Source organism: Bos mutus, chromosome 16 (genome assembly GCF_027580195.1).
Source record: "Bos mutus isolate GX-2022 chromosome 16, NWIPB_WYAK_1.1, whole genome shotgun sequence".
Taxonomy (NCBI): domain Eukaryota; kingdom Metazoa; phylum Chordata; class Mammalia; order Artiodactyla; family Bovidae; genus Bos; species Bos mutus.
In genome coordinates, this window is record NC_091632.1 from 16,842,221 (window position 1) to 16,859,277 (window position 17,057).

Below are 17,057 nucleotides of genomic sequence, written 5' to 3' on the forward strand. Positions count from 1 at the left end.
CTGAACGTAGGATACCTTGTTCAAAAGAAAGGTGTTCCAGTCACTAAACCAAACATCTTCCCAGCTAAAGAGGTGATTTCTATCCAAAAAGAAGCTTTAGCTCATTTTTTTCCCTTTTTCTCTCTCCCCTTTCTCCCTGCAGGTTAACTGTAATGGCTTCACAATCGAAGATGAAGAACTTTCTCATTTGGGATCAGCAATATTTCCTGAGTAGGCCGAGTGTGACTTCATCTCTTTCCTTTTTACTTATTTAACACTGAATTTTTTTTTTTTTAATTTCCAATAACCTCCCTAGCTGCATGTGGCAGACATGAGACTCTGAGTGAATTAAATCCCCTTTTTAATTCTGCCAGATTTCAAAATATTTCCCCTGCATTTAAGGATCTGAAGGTAGTAGTTAAGAGAACAGTTGCTTGTTAAGTCCTGCTAGGTAGAGAGCTGTTATTAAAGAATATTTCAGAGTGCACATAGAAGGAACAACCCAGGCCCTGCTGAGAAATTTGCTTTTTTGCATAGCTGTAGTTCTGGAAATCTTTGGGTTTCTCTCACTCAAAGGAAAACATTAATTGCTGGGAATTGACTGTAGAATACGTAGAGACTATATAAGCTTCTTCCCTATCTGTCCTTTTTTGAAATATACAGTATAGAAACAGCACATTTGGAGGGACAGTATGCTAAAGTAGTAAACTAGGGATAAATTTCAAAGACGTATAGGATTTTTTTTAACCTCAGGAATATACAAGTAATTCAAGAAAGGCCAGTCAGTTGACCAGTGGAGATCGTTACAGCTCTGACTTTAATGTTACAGCTCTGCCAAGCATGGCTTTGCTGTTATCTGTTTAATGGACAGGGTAGTCTCCTAATACATCAGTCCCAAACATCAAGCCCTGGCTTCACAGATGGAGCAAAGGAGCCCTTCCAGCACCCCCTGTCTGAGTCCATCCACACTGGAGATTAGTTTGGTCTAGAGTGATGTCGCTTAATATAAGCTACAGGCACCTCTGCCCCTAGGTTGGAGCAGTTGCAGGAAACCCTTAACACCCATGCATTGGCCGTGGATGGCACAGGAAGTCTACACATCTGTCATGCCCAGCTCCGTGAATCATATGGGTCCAAAGGAGAAAACTCTGTTAGGGGCATGTCTCTTGAGAAGCTACACAGGCTTTCTTGAACCAGAGAAACAAACAGTATATTCCCGTCATATTACTGTTTCTAAGGCCAAAATTGTCTGCATTTAGAATTCCGACAGTGAGGGAAGAAATGGTTTCAGGATAGGTTCTTTGGGACTTTTGCCCTTGAGAAAAGGAAGGAGAACAGCGAAAGGTGACTAGACCCCTTTAGACGGCTTGCGTTGATACTTCAGCCCTGAAATGAACCCTAGAATGTCTGCTGTTGTATCTGAAAGAGCGAAAGCCAGCTCAGCGTGGTGGCGTGTGAGGCTTCACCCCAGCGGCTGCCACGAGAACACGGCACCAGAACATGAGTTAGGTCAGGTCTTCTGCCTTCGGGCAGCTCCCCTGCCTTCGTGAGAAAGATAGCCAGCGGTCTATTTTGAGCTTGGTTACTTAATACTTCTTCCCTGGTGGCTCAGAGGTAAAGAATCCACCTGCCAATGTAGGAGTTTGATCCCTGGGTCAGAAAAATCCCCTGGAAAAGGAAAGGGCAACCACTCCAGTATTCTTGCCTGGGAAATCCCATGGGCAGAGGAGCCCGGTAGGCTGCAGTCAGACACGACTGAGCGACTGAAACATCAACAACAAAGTGTTGAGAACAGTGTCTGGGGCATTTGTTTATTTCCTAGGGCCTGATTCCCTGTGCATGACTTGCCAGGAGCCAGGTGGGCCAGAAAGGAGGGTGGAGATGACCCTTCCCGCAGACAAGACAGGAAACCCCTGCATGTCCGGCCCCAGGCCAGCCACACCCTTCACCGAGACTTCTAGCAGTGGCTTCCCCAGACACAGCAACCTGGGGCGGTTCTTCTGCACCATTTCCAACCTCTTGTTTTTTTTTATCTTCACGGAGCAAACCGGAGAGCGGGTTCTGGTCGTGGAGGGTTCAGGCAGGTGACCCCGGTCACCAGAGCCACTGTGCACGTGGATCTGAGTGCCCCTCTGAGTCCCAGTTTCCAGTTTTAATTGAGGGGGGGGGGAATTCCTTTTGCTGAGAATCATATCAACATTGTGATTTCAAAGGCAGCGTTTTCAGAGATCAAGCACTCTTCCCCTGTAGTTTAGAAATTTCTGTTCTCAGAACTTTGACCTTGATATAACCAGAAGCTCAAAGCCCTCGTGTAGGCGACTGTCTGTTCCCACCGTCCCTTGTAAAGCGAGCCGCGAGCAGCAGGAGCGACCAGTGGCCCAGTTTTCCGGATGAGGAGATGGAGGTTGCAGAGAGTCAGACGGGCCCCTCTAGGTCTCTCGGGGGATCCCACATCCTCTCGGGAAGCCGGCGTCTCCCACGGTGGCGATTTCTCAACATCTGAAGACAGCATGTTAGAAATCAGCCTCTGATATAAAACCTGCTTGGCAAAGCCAGCCTGTTTGTCTTGCACAGTGTCCGGTGGAGGAGCAGTTCACTGGGGGTGTTGTTTTGAGTCCTGCATCTAACAGGAAGGCATTTGTTGTTGTCACTCTTTATTATGTGGGTTTTTTTTTTGTGTGTGTGCTTTGTTTTTGGCTTAGATATCACTGTTTGGCATTGCAGATTTCACTTTTCAGTATTGTTCCAATTTAAGATGTTAGATCTTGTTATAAATGCATGCAGAACAACCTCTTAGACCCTGATGGCCAGCTGTTAGTCGTTTTTTGTTGTTGTTGTTGTTTTTAATGTCCTGCAAAGACGCAGTTTCCATAACTTAGCAAGTAAGTGGCCAAGGAGTTACTGAACAGTCCGTCTGCCTTCCTGAGAATGTTGGGTTTTCTCTTCTGATTGACAGTGTTGCACTGATGAATCATAGTTGTTGCCCCAATGTCATTGTGACCTACAAGGGGACCCTGGCCGAAGTCAGAGCCGTGCAGGAAATCCACCCGGGAGAGGAGGTGAGTGTGTGGCTGAGGGTGGCTGTGGCGGTGGGTACCGTCCTCGGGTCCTCCGGGTTCAGGATCAGACCTGTGGTGTGGAGTCCACACTTTCCGCTCCCTTTGGGTGCTCACCATGTCCATCTGCGAAAGTGTTAGTTGCTCAGTTTTGTCTGACTCTGCGATTCCATGGACTGTAGCCCACCAGGCTCCTCTGTCCATGGCATTCTCTACCAAGAATACTGGAATCGGTTGTCATGCCCTTCTCCAAGGGATCTTCCCCACCCAGGGATTGAACCCAGATGTCTCTTACATCTCCTGCATTGGCAGTTGGGTTCTTTACCACTAGCACCACCTGGGAAGCTGTGGCCAAGGAAAAAAAGAAAAAAAACAAGGAAGATTAAATCAAATAAAGTTCCTCACAAAGATTTACAGAGATTTATAGAGAAACGAGACTGCCAAAATGACCATGATGAAGTCTTAGAGGCACTGAGTTCCCATTTCCAAATAATGGAATTTACTTTTGATTCATGAATTTCGGCCTGTTTCCCTTCCCCCCAAAGAGCAAAGCAACCCAGCAGTAGCTAACGAGTTACAGCTCCAGATGACACATGGTGCATTCACATCACATCCCCTGCACATCTGCCCTTGGGACAGTTCCCTTCCTGGGGATGGAATTCAGATGGGGTGGGGAGAGGCAGTCTGTGGCCAGGGCCACCACGAGCTTCGCTCCCCAGCCTGGGGGTAGGGGGCGAGCCTGCTCAGCGATTCCCTTCTCCTGTCCCGTGCCGTGTGGTTCCACGACCACCACGTCAGGTGTCTCCCGACCAGCCCTTACCAGATGTATGTTATACGTTCTTAAATCCTGATGTCCATAGCAAGACACTTTTTGTGTCTTGCCGGCCTCCTCCATATGTTCCAGGACTCAGTTATAGAGACTGCTAGGAAAAAGCAAGGACAGGAGGGCTTGATGAGCCCAAAGGTATGACTTTTCCAGGTTTTCCTGGAATTTTTAGGCAATGTAATCACTTTAAATACATTTCATTTTAAATAATCTGGGTTGGGAAGATCCCCTGGAGAAGGCAACGGCTACCCACTCCAGTATTCTTGCCTGGAGAATTCAATGGACCAAGGAGCCTGACTGGGCTACAGTCCATGGGGCCACAAAGAGATGGACATGACTGAGTGACTAACACTACCGCTATTTTTTTAAGTTATATGTCTGGATATTTAGAATCTTTTCAATATGATTAGTGTGGCAAAATGATCAAAGCCTCCATTTCTCTGGGTGGCGTTCAATAAGCCACAGCTGAACTGGGACCCCAGGTCCCATGTACAGATCAGACTTGCTGTCCTGTGGGAAATGGATCTTGCAGGGGGCACCCTGTTGGGGATCAGGGTGTCTCAGTTTCTGAATGTCTTGAGGACGCTGCCCTAGCTTCTCTTGTTAAAACAGCCAACGCCCGTCAGCCAGAACCTAAGTCCCCGGGCCCCCGGCTCGTGGACTGCCTGGAGCACGCTGTCACCTGCCTGGCTGTGTCTGGACCACGAGCAGTGATGCTGAGCGGCCTCTGTCGCCCTCTTCTGGGCCCTTCTGTCTGTTGCACCCCGTGCCCATCAGTCATTTTGAAGCGCTGAGGTGGGCTCTGGCCACCGGGCAGGACAGGCCTCCTTCCTGTGGTTTTGCCCTCCTGCTGTAACCCATCAGAAATTCACCCTCCGCCTTTAGGGGGAAGTTGCTGCTTTGGGGGTGACCTGCCCTTCAGAGGGGAGGAAGCCATTTGTTGGGGTGTCCGATGAGCCAGGGGTCTCCGTTTCTGCCCTCTGGGCTGGGGAGAGCTCAGGGCACCTGTGAGCACCCAGCTCGTGCAGGTCCCCCGCCCTGGCCTGCCTGCCAGCACCCGAGGTGACTGGCACAGTGACGGCTCTGGGACACCCATCTGTTCCGTCAGACGTCTGCCTGATGGTGTGGGACGAGCCGCCAGTGCCGTCACAGTGAGTGGATAATGGGCAGTTAAATGCCGGCCTCCTCCATATGCTCCAGGACTCACTTATAGAGACTGCTAGGAAAAAGCAAGGACAGGAGGGCTTGATGAGCCCAAAGGTATGACTTTTCCAGGTTTTCCGGCCTGGCTGGGTAAGGCAGCAGCGGGCTGGTGGCCTAGGAGCTGTGCCCTCCTGCACTGACCTGTCCCAGCCTGCTGACCTGACTTCCTGCTCCATTGCCAGCCGATGGCAGGATAAAGGGAAATGTGTGTGTGTGTGTGTGTGTGTGTGCGCGCATGCATATGTGCATTCTTGCTTCCCCTCCACCCACACAGCAGTGCGTGTGAGCCATTCCTGGTTGTGAGATAAAAGACCCCTAACAAAGGCCAAGCGGAGCCAGCGCAGGACCCATCCCAAGGCCGAGCAGACTCTTTGCCGATGGTGGCCTTTGCTTCTGTGCCCGAGACAAGGGCATCCACTGCTGGGCCAGAGCCCAGCTCGCTCTCTGCGGAGGATGGAGGCAGGGCTGCTCTGAATCCTCCAACTTACCACTTTAGGGACCCTTTGATTCTGTAAGAGGAGGTGGACAGCACTAGCGGTGCCAGGTGAAGGAGTTCAGTGTGTTAGGGTGAAGACTGTGCCGAGCTGCGGCCCTCCTCACAGTCACCATCAGGAGTGTTTGCAGAGCCAAACAGGGAGGGCACGGCATGAGCTGGCCTGTGGCAAACAACTTTTCAGATCCCCTTAGGTTTTTATCGGACCTCTCTGGTGTCTCAGATGGTAAAGAATCTGCCTGCAATGCAGAAGGAAATGGCAACCCACTCCAGTGTTCTTGCCTGGAGAATTCCATGGACAGGGGAGCCTGGTAGGCAGCAGTTCTTGGGGTCACAAAGAGTCCGGACATGACTGAGCAACGAATGCTTTCACTTTTTCACTTTAGGTTTTTACCAGCTACATTGACCTCCTGTACCCAACGGAAGATAGGAATGATCGGTTAAGAGATTCTTATTTCTTCACCTGTGAATGCCAGGAATGTACCACCAAAGACAAGGTCAGCACCTTCTCCCAGCACAGATGCTGACTCGACTCTCTCGGGGCCTTTCTGCCAGGCGAGCACCCCTGCCTGAGTCGGGCGTCTCCTCCTCGTGTTTTTGAGCCTTTAAACTTGCTTTACTGGCACAGCCCAGGGGATCCAGTCAGACCAGGTCTCTGTTCCAACTTGATTCTCAGAGCTGATGAAAACATTTCCATCACATTGTACAAATAAGAGAAGGATTCGCCGAATTGCTATTTCTTTAAAAGAAATGGATGCTCCAAAGAGGAGGGAGAAAGATGGGCAGCAAGGTCCACCCACAAGGAGGTGGACAGCATTCTCCAGCTTTCCCACCTCTTCACCAGACTCCACAGAATTTTCTTGGACATCGCGCAGGTTATCTTGTCAGTGCCTCCCCTCCTTATTCTGTTCCCTTGACTTCATAGATGTGTGAACAGACATATTTGCCCACAGCAGACATATCGAGGCAGGTGTGGGAACACCTCAAAAATGAATAGTTTTGTCTTTCTGTGAGTAGGTAATGAATATTGAACTTTCCTGAGACCCACTGCCTGATTCCCTTTCATTCTTTCATAACCTTAGAAGGGGCAAGCCTGTACCTCTGTGTGGAAAAATGTGCTATTTGAGAGATTTGCCCATCAGTATGGTTTCCATGGGAAGTAACCGGTGGCCATTTCCCTCAGGATAAGGCCAAGGTGGAAATCCGGAAGCTCAACGACCCCCCGAAGGCAGAAACCATCCGCGACATGGTCAGATATGCACGCAATGTCATTGAGGAGTTCCGGCGAGCCAAGCACTACAAATATATCCTTTGCAACCTTCCCGATCTTACAGGGGGCGTTGGCGAGCTGGGCACCGGAAGCAGGAGAAGGGTGGGTTTCTGAGTATTGAAGGCAGGACGTTGCCTATCAAAGGATGGCCAGGTGAAAACTTCCTGGCCATCCACGACCTGTAGTCAGCTATGTCAGTGTTTTACAATGTTGCCCTTATCTTATTTCTCTTTGTTGGACTAGTTTGCTCAGGAGCTCATCCTGGTGGAGGGCTTTTATTTTCTAAAAGTGGAGAACAGTTCCTTGAAGACCCTCACTGATTGGGTATCTTCCTTTGGGCAAGGCACCTTACTGAGGGTTTTGCTGTGTAACAGGTGGAAACAGGCTTATAGGTAGCAGGTCATTTGCCCAGGGCACGCTGTTCAGCAGGGCAGGGTTTTGCCCCAGGTTTGCCAGCACAATCCATATTTTTAACCACTATATTGTAGCGTTTTCTTGGGTTAGATTTGTACTGAAGACGGAAAACCAGTGAAAGGAAATTAAAGTCACTTTTTTTTTTTTTTTTCTGAGTGTAAGTAAGAAAGAACTTGGCGTGTTGGAGAATGTTTCCTTAAGAGCTTTAGCAAAAGTTCCCAGCTTGGGTGAGGATTTAGATTTAAACAGAAGATTGAAGATTTTTTTTTTTATTCTAATCAACACTGTTCACAGCGGAAGGAAGGCTGTGTTCCCTGTGGCTAAAATTCTTTAGTTGTGTTTAACAGCTGAGGTCTTCTGTTTTTCCTAGTTTTTTTTCCTTCCAGAAAAATATATGGGTCCTTTCACTTGCTTGGCTTTCTGTAATTTACTTTTTCAGAGGTGTAGCTGGGGGTGGAGTGGACAAAACAGTAACTCCTTGCCCCATTTCCACCGCCCCACGCCTGCCCCCCGCCGCCAGCCCTTGGGAAGCCTCCTCCGGAACTGCCAGGCCTGTCGGTTCCTTGACTCCACAGCACCCCCTAGTGAGCTGCTGGAGATCTGCGAGCTCAGCCAGGAGAAGATGAGCTGCGTGTTCGAGGACAGTAACGTGTACATGCTTCACATGATGTACCAGGCCATGGGCGTCTGCTTGTACATGCAGGACTGGGAGGGAGCCCTGCGGTACGGACAGAAAATCATCCAGCCCTACAGGTGATTGCACTGGCTCTTCCCATCAGTGTAGCTCAGAGTAGAGTTGGGTGGTTTGGAACGCGTCCCTTGGCCATTCTGTCTATACGCTCCCATGTTGGAGCGGGCCAGGAGCAGCTTTCTCTCCTCTCCATGACATCTGCAGGTGCATGCTCAGGGTGCTTCCCCTGGGCCCAGCCTGTGCCCTCCACCACCTGGAAGAGACACCCAGGGAGGCAGGTTGAGGTGACAACGGGTAGCGGGGGGAGGGCTGGGGCAGGATCCCTCCTAGGACCCGTCCAGGATGCTCTGTTCATTGGAGTTAATTCAAACCAGTGTGAAAAAGCCACCGGCTGGTTTCTCCTCCTTGCTGTGCCTTTTAAGTTAAATGGTACTGAGTAATTGGTTAGCGGTGGCCTCAGAAACGCTTTTTTGTTTTCCATCTCCTTCTTTTGCTTTTTTAAAAGTGCAGCCTCAGTTTGCACCAGCTTTTCTGGTGGCTCAGATGGTAAAGAATCCACCTGCAATGCGGGAGAATTGGGTTCGACCCGTAGGTTGGGAAGATCCCCTGGAGGAGGGCATGGCAACCCACTCCACAATTGTTGCCTAGAGAATCCCAAAGACAGAGGAGCCTGGAGGGCTGTGCAGTCCATGGGGTCGCAAAGAGTCAAACACAACTGAGCAACTTTCACTCACTCATTCAGTTTGCAAATGAGGAAACTCTGGGACTGCTGGTTGCGATTATTTAATATTCTCCCATAGATTTGATTAAGTTGGATTTTAACCTGTAGTAATAATGAATGTTAATCATGGGAAGGTTTCCTGTCGAGAGGGTTAGTAAACCTTAAGGTGGGTGACAGGAGGTGGCTCTGACTAGCTGCTTCAGGGCTGGGCTGACCTAGATCAGATCACTAGGGTGCTTGTTAAACACATTTATGTTAAACTTCAGAGTCTCTTCAAGACCAAGCGGCTTTGAGTCTCTTGGCATCACACCTGAAATCTCTGTGTCAGAGGCACCCTGGTGCTTTTGCTTAGCCCTCAGTACCCCTTCAGGTTCTAAGATCAGGGCTGTAACTGTCTAATCTGAATCTCCACTGCCCACTTGGCCCTCCACTTACCCCACAGTGCAGTGATAAGCCAGCAGGGGGAGCCCACGGGGCAGCCAGCTCTTAAAATCTGCTCCTGGAAACAGAATTTGATCCTATGGGGATAATTTCACAGCCTGTCCTTCCTGAGATGGGTGAGGAAGTCCATGCACACTTCCCTCCTTGAGATCTGTAGGGGGAGAGAGAACTTGCATGAATCTTGGCCTTGTGGTTGCTCTCCCAGCAGGGCTTGCCATGCTCCACCCTCTCTTAGCTTTAGGGAGGCCCTCTGGGGAGGCCCAGCCCTGCCTTCCTTGGGTCACTGTACCGTGCTTAGTGGCTCAGTTGTGTCTGACTCTCTGCGACCCCATGGACTGCAGCCCACCAGGCTCCTCTGTCTATGAAATTCTCTAGGCAAGAATACTGGAGTGGGTTGCCAGTCCCTTCTCCAGGGGATCTTCCCAGTCTAGGGATCAAAGCCAGGTCTCCTGCATTGCAGGTGGATTATTTACTGACTGAGTCACCAGGGAAGTCCAAGAATCCTGGAGTGGGTAGCCTATCCCTTCTCCAGGGGATCTTCCCAATCTAGGGATCAAAGCCAGGTCTCCCGCATTGCAGGTGGATTATTTACTGACTGAGTCACCAGGGAAGTCCAAGAATCCTGGAGTGGGTAGCTTATCCCTTCTCCAGGGGATCTTCCCAACCCAGGAATCCAACCAGGGTCTCCTGCATTGCAGGCATATTCTTTACCAGCTGAGCGACCAGGGAAGAATTTGGTACTGTGGGGATCCCCAGGGATTCCACATGCCTGGGAATACAGCTTGAATGTGTCTATGGACTTTGAGGACACTGCAGGTAGGACAGACGAGCCTGTAAATAAACACCTCCAGCTCCTACCTCCCCACCCCCAAAAGCCTCCTAGGCTCTGTTCATAGGGAGATGGCTCTTTCCTAGGCAGGCCTATCAGTCAGCCTTCAGTTGAAACCAGAAAGAGAAGACCTCCTGTATACAAAGCCCTCTCTTGGGCAATGGAGAAAAGAAGTAGGAAGTATGCCTTTAGAGAGCTTATAATTTTGCTAAACCAAACGATAATCATAGAGTGTGACAGCAAGCTGAGGTCTTGATTCACTGGTGTGTGTGTATCTTTAAGGATACTGTCTTTTTAATGTGAGGGGATATTCATAAAGAGGGAATTTACCTTTTTTTTTTGCTGTGCTGGGTCTTCATTGCGGTGTGCAAGCCTTCTCTAGTTGTGGCATGTGGGTTCTCTAGTTGAGGCACACAAGCTTAGCTGCCCCAAGACATGCGGGATGTTACTTCCCCGACCAGAGACCAAATCTGCGTCCCATGTGTTGGAAGGTAGATTCCTAACCACTGGACCATCAAGGAAGTCCCAGGGATTTATTTTAAAAGACGTTTTTCCCAATGCCTGCAGCAGGTGCACCTAAAACAAAAATCTGAGGCTAGGATTGAATTTGTGTTTATTCATGTCTTTATGTAGGATCTCCCCTGTAGATTTTATGTGGTTTTTCAGAAGCACACAAACTGCCTAAAAGGAAGTGCATCCACAATGAGTAGGCAGGGTTGAACCATCCATGTCTTCCACCAGCCCCTGCCAGGGTCTGGAGGAACCTGGTTGCTGTGGACAGGGCGCCCATCAGCTGGGCAGCCACAGCTCACTGTGTCTGGCCTGTGGACCCTCAGAAGCTGTGACAAGGTGGCCTGTTGTCTTCTCTTTTTCCAGTAAGCACTATCCTCTGTACTCCCTCAACGTGGCCTCCATGTGGCTGAAGCTAGGAAGACTGTACATGGGCCTGGAGAACAAAGCTGCTGGGGAGAGAGCCCTGAAGAAGGTGCGTGTGTGATGCAGCTGGGCTGCCCCATGCCTGGCACTTCCCTTCCTTGCACTTCCCTTCCTGCGGGACGCGGGTGACTGATAGAGCCACAGAGAATGATCAGCCCTGGGCCACCCTCCGGCCATAGGAGTGGGCAAAGGTGGGTGTGCAGGCGGCCGGGGACCAAGAAATTGTGCCTTTGGCAGGTTTGCGTCCTGATGCTCCTGTTGAGAAAGGTACATCCACATTGTGGCTACAGGCTCACAGCTGTGAAGGGGGTACTGCCTCTGTCCCCTGGGAAGCCATGGAAGTGCTAAATATGACCATGCTAAGAGGCCAGCATTATTAAAATGTCTTTTCTGATCCACTATAACAGATAAAAAGGGGAAAAAAAAAAAGGCCAAGGATAGGTCAGAAGACTGTGGTGAAGGAATTCTCCAAATTTCTGCTCTTTGAGGTTTATAGATTCATGATGCCCAGTTGTGGTGAAGTCAAGGCATTTGGGCCTGGAGAGGCCCTCAGTGTGAGAATTAATGCTTTTGTAGTTTTTAAAATGAACTTAATAATCATTGACAGTGTTCATTGAGTACGGTTACATGCCAGGACCTTCATGCGGTCCTTTTCTTTTATTCCCAAAAAAAAAAAAAAAAAAAATGAGATAGGCTTTCCCAGTGAAAAAATTGAGATTCAAGCAGGTTAAGTAATTTGTTGAGGGTACATGGTGAGGTTCTCATTCAAACTGGGGTCTTTCTGAGTTGAAAGCTTCAAGTCTGCCCACTCACACTGGGACTAACACACAGGGAGAACCAAGACCCTGGGCGTGGTGTTTGCCAGCTGCCCTGTGCCCAGTGGGTGAGAGCGCCAGGCCGTGCCCCGTATCTTACAGAAGCACAGTCACCATCCTAAATATCGCTTCTCATTGCTCTTTCTATGGATGTCAATAACTGATGAAATACAATTGTTGGGACAGTCGTTATTTACGGAGAAGCCAAAAGTTGATCAACTATAACCTTTGGGACAGTTTCTTTGTGCCACTAAGAGAAACACCTTTGTAAAAGTCGAGGTTGTGGACTAGGCCTGGACGCCAAACCCTCCAGATTCCCCAAACCTCCCAGGTACACTATACAGGAAGATGGAATACGGTCCCACATGGTGGAAGGAAGTGCCAGGGCCGACCCAGCCTGGACGTGGGAGTTAAAGATCAAATATTCCGGTTTTGAACCACGGAATTGGTTTTTCTAAGACGTTTATTGCCTCAGTGAGGTTGGAGGAACATTAAGCAGTTAGGTCTCAGTTGCAGAGTAAGTAAACTGATTGCAGATCCCTGAAGGATAGAGTGAATCTGAGGAAGGAACACGAGTCCTGAGGTGAATGCAGGGGGTGAGGAGAGACATTTAAGTCACGTGATTCCTGAAGGCTTGCACTCCTGCTGGTTTGACATCTAGGAAGAGAATAGTAACAGAAAGGAAGGCCGGTCAACAGTCGCAAGCCGTCAAAAATTCCCTGTTTGAGGGAATGGGAATAATTTAAGTTTTTCTCTTTGTGAATAATACTTTTGAACACAGAAGAGCAAGATAAATTATTATGGATTACATTAGATATGTAATTCCTATATGCCAGACACTGTTCTAAACACTTGATGTATATCAACAACTCTGAGAGGGAGGTATTGCCCCTGTTTTATTTTACAGATGAGGAAACTGAGGCACAGAGTAGTTAAGTAAATTGCCCAAGGTCACACAGCTAGGAAGGATGGAGCCACACACTCTCTCTCATTTGAAAGAAACCTTATTAAATATATTCTCTCTGGATTCCTCATATGAAGCTCAGTGCCTATTTTTAGGTTTTTAAAGAATACATAAAAAGACGTAATCATACACTTTTCGAAAGGGAAAAATGATTTAGTCATGTCTTACGCATTAGTGATGTACACTAAAATCAGAAAGGTTTGTCCCTAAATCATTTCTCTATCATTTCTTCAGCTACTGAAGAATGTTTTCCTCAGCAATAGAGACTGGATGACTAGATATGAGACAATCTTGTCTTTTTCCTTTTTTTTAAAAAAAAAAAAGCCAGACTGGAGGAGAACACAGGCTCTGAAAACCACTTAGTATCCTGCACCTTCAAGCAGAGAAGTCTAGCCTGAATGAAAGTCAGCCTAGGGGAGGGACAGGGGGGCTGGCTTCAAACTCTCAACCTGTTCCTCTGTCTCCTAGGCCATCGCCATCATGGAAGTAGCTCATGGCAAAGACCATCCGTACATTTCTGAGATCAAACAGGAAATTGAAAGCCACTGAAACTATGCCGACATTTTAGTTTTTGTTTAAATCCTAGTGCAGAAACCTTCAAGGATTTGACTATTTCAAATCATTCACGTCACGCCAGCATTTCTGTAAACTCACCGAATGAAAACATAACTTGCACTTAAACCTTACACATGGCTTACTTGGACATGGATCTTAATCTTTGACCTAAAATATCAAATGCATTTTTGAATGCTTTTTTTCCCCCTAAGAGATAATGGCATGGTTTCACATATTATATTTCAGACAGACTGTGTCCGAAGATTTAAAGCTGTAGTTATTTTTCCCTTCACGACTACTGTAATGTTCTGAACAAACATGAATGATGAAAGAGAATAAAAAACATAATCATATTTGAAGTTTGTGTTTTCCTCTGTTGGATGAAAGTGAAAGTTGCTTAGTCATGTTCGATTCTTTGCCACCCCATGGACTGTAGCCCACCGGGCTTCTCTGTGGAATTCTCCAGGCAAGAATACTGGAATGGGTTGCTATTCCCTCCACCAGGGGACCTTCCCAACCAAGAGACCGAGCCCACGTCTCCCACATTTCAGGCAGATTCTCTACCATCTGAGTAACGAAGGAAGCCCCCTCTGTTGGTTGGGGGAACATCAGACACATCACTAGATGGACAAAAGTCCATGTAGTCAAAGCTATGGTTTTTCCAGTAGTCATGTACGGATGTGAGAGCTGGACCATAAAGAAGGCTGAGCTCTGAAAAATTGATGCTTGTGAACTGTGGTGCTGGAGAAGACTCTTGAAAGTCCCTTGGACAGCAAGGAGATCAAACCAGTCAATCCCAAAGGAAATCAACCGTGAATATTCATTGGAAAGACTAATGCTGAAGCTGAAGCTTCAATACTTTGGCCACCTGCTGCAAAGAGCCGACTCATTGGAAAAAGACCCTGATGCTGGGAAGGATTCAGGGCAGGAAGAGAGGAGGACGACAGCAGATGAGCTGGTTGGATGGCATCACTGATGCAACGGACATCATGAGTTTGAGCAAACTCCAGGAGATTGTGAAGGACAGGGAAGCCTGGTATGCTGCAGTCCATGGGGTCACAAAGAGTCAGATGACACTTAGTGACTGAACAACCAGTGTATTTTTCATTTCAGTTATTGTATTCTTCATCTCTGGTTTTCTTTCTTTTCTAATTTTTTGTTAAAAACTTGTAACTTCTTGCTCTGTGCACCCATTCTTCTCCCGAGTTCTTTACAGTCATTACTCTGAACACTTTCTCTGGTAGATTGCCTATCTCCACTTCACTTAGTTCTTCTGGCGTCTTCGTCTGGTTCCTTTGTCTGGAACATCTTCCTCTGCCACCTCATTTTGTCTGAATTGCTGTTTATATTTTATGTGTATGGTAGCTTAGTTACGTTTCTCAACCTTGGAGAAGTGGCCCTCTGTAGGAGACGTCCTCTGATTCCCAGCAGAACACTCCCCCTCTCGTTGCCCAAGCTGTATGCTCTAGGAGTTCCCCCTAAGAGGGCTGCATATATCCTTCTTTTGGGGGGCTATGTGGATGGTCTGCTAAGTTTGGCCCCTAGTCTGGCTGGTTGTCATCCCTGCCTTGGATGGATGCTGCTGGTTAGTGGGGCCTGGTCTTGAGACAGCTGGCCGTGGAACGCTTGTGGGCCTTGGGCTGGTGCTGGCTCACTGGTGGGCAGAGTCAGGGCCCAGAAGCCGCCAGGGCTGTTGCCTGGCCCCTGGTGGGTGACGCCAGGCCCTGGATTTGGTGCTGGCCTACCGGCAGGCAGAGCTGGGTCCTGGGGTTTGGCTACGGGGCTCGGAGACCCCCGCGCTGTTGTTGGATTGCTGGCAGGGCCGGGGGAGACCCAGTTCCTGGGTCTGGTTACTGGAGACTCACTGGAGACCGGTTACTGACATGGTTGGGTGGGGTCTGGGTGTCTGAAAGCTTGTGTTGCCCTGCTCGTGGGCAGTGTCAGGGACCCTCCAGGGGAGGGTCTGGTCTCTCTTTTGGGTGAACTCAATCCACTGCAAGACTGTGGTTTTCTTTGGTGTGGTGTCTGCCCCCTGGTGAGGAAGGCGGGTCTGGAGGCTCGAGCAGGGCTGGGGCCTGTCCGCGGGCGGATGGAGGTGGGTGCTGGACTCCCGGTGGGCAGGGCCCGGTCTAAAGGTGTGTCGAGAGGTGGCTGTGGGCTCAGGAAGCTTCTAGGCAGCCTGTGTACTAATGAATGAGGCTGAGTCACTTCCCCAGTTAGCTGGTTGGCCCGAGGCAGCCCAGCGCTGGCCCCTACAGGCTGTTGGGTGGGGCCCAGTTTTGGCACTAATGACCTGGAGGGAGGATCCCACGATGGCACCTGCCCCAATGTCCATGTGGTAGAATGCCCCTCAGTATGGCTGCCGCCAGTGTCTATATCTGCAAGATAAGCCACGGCCATCCCTGCCTCTCAAGACCTGCAGCTAAGTGTCGCCCAGGCTCCTATCAAATTGCTGCTTTTTGCTGGGTCCCGAAGTGCGAGAGGTTTTGCGTGCACCCTTTAAGAATGAAGTCTCTGTTTCCCCCAGTCCTGTGTGGGGCTGCTGAAATTAAGCCCCATGGGCCTTCAAAGCCAAGTGCTCTAGGGGCTTATCCGCCTAGTGCAGGACCCCCAGGCGGGAGATGGGGGGCTCAGACCCCTCACTCCTGTGGGAGAACCACTGCAGTCGAGCTCTTTTCCGGTTTGTGGTCACCCCGGGACCCAGGGAGTGTGGCACTTGATCTGCCCCTGCTGCCCCTTCTCGCTGCGGTTCCTTCTCTCGTGTCTTTAGTTGTAGATCTTTGCTGGTGGGTTCCAGCTTGCTCATCAGTGGTGGTGCTCCAGACAGTTGTCATTTTGGGGGTGTTTGTGAGAGGAGGGGAGCTGAGGTTCTGAGGATCTCCTATCAGCTTTTCTTTTCAAACACAGTGTCATTTTTCTTTTGAAGACGTAGCATTGTCTTGTTGCCACGGTCAGCTTCTATGCAGAGACCCGTGTGTTTAGTGAAGTTTGCTTGCATCTCCTGTCACCCCGTGTGGCTTATGGTGCCTCCCATCTTCATGACGTGAAACAAGCCGGGACGCCTCTGTGGGTGAGTGACTCCTTGTACAGTGATAGGGTTCAAAAGTGGGTTAGTCGCTGAAGTGGTTATAGCCCTGTTACTCAACGAAGAGACATGAAATGTCCACCCACATCACTAGGGGCTCCCTGTGAGACTCTATGGCAGTTGATCAGTTGGCTGAAAATACGGGCCAGGGCTGTGCTCTGCCCTGCTCAGTCATGTCCGACTCTTTGTGACCCCCTGGACTGCAGCCCACCAGGCTCCTCTGTCCATGGGATTCTCCAGGCAAGAATACTGGAGTGGGTAGCCATGCCCTCCTCCAGGGGATCTTCCCGACCCAGGGATCGAATCCACGTCTCTTGTGTCTCCTGCATCGGCAGGCAGATTATTTACCACTGCACCACCTGGGAAGCCATTGTTTAAAGAGATGAGTCATGCTGTTAATAAACTTGAAAGACAAAAACAAGAATCTGGGTTTTCTATAGCAGCCTCTGCCTGTCTTTTCTCCGACAGATTGGGATCTGAATAAATGGCAGTGGGGTGGGGCAGCACATTCTTGGCATTTAATAAGGGTTATCACTAGCAGTGAGAAAGCCCCATTTCTAGGCTCTTCACACTCCATTTACTTAGCAATTACCCCTTTCACGTTTTGTTCTAACAATGATGACTTTGGGAAATTTCAAACTAATTCTTCAGCGTGTTATACAGGAATGAAAAGTGGGTAGAAATAAATGGGCTTTAAAGAAGTTAAAAAGCAGGTTTTTCCCAGGCACATTTGCCTATGAAAATAATCCTAAAAGTAAGCAGATGCTTTCGACTAAGGC

The 17,057-nt window shown here is 49.1% G+C and overlaps 1 protein-coding gene across 1 annotated transcript in view; it reads left to right on the forward strand.

Moving 5' to 3' along the window:
- Positions 1–13,546, forward strand: part of SMYD2 (SET and MYND domain containing 2) — a 54,126-nt gene extending 40,580 nt beyond the window's left edge. The window contains exons 6-12 of the mRNA XM_070384774.1: positions 143–210; positions 2,936–3,038; positions 5,944–6,054; positions 6,741–6,861; positions 7,820–7,994; positions 10,800–10,908; positions 13,107–13,546. Coding sequence (XP_070240875.1) covers positions 143–210; positions 2,936–3,038; positions 5,944–6,054; positions 6,741–6,861; positions 7,820–7,994; positions 10,800–10,908; positions 13,107–13,187 — 768 coding nt within the window. The 3' untranslated portion in view covers positions 13,188–13,546. The remainder of the gene's footprint in view (positions 1–142; positions 211–2,935; positions 3,039–5,943; positions 6,055–6,740; positions 6,862–7,819; positions 7,995–10,799; positions 10,909–13,106) is intronic.
- The last annotated feature ends 3,511 nt before the right edge of the window (positions 13,547–17,057 follow it).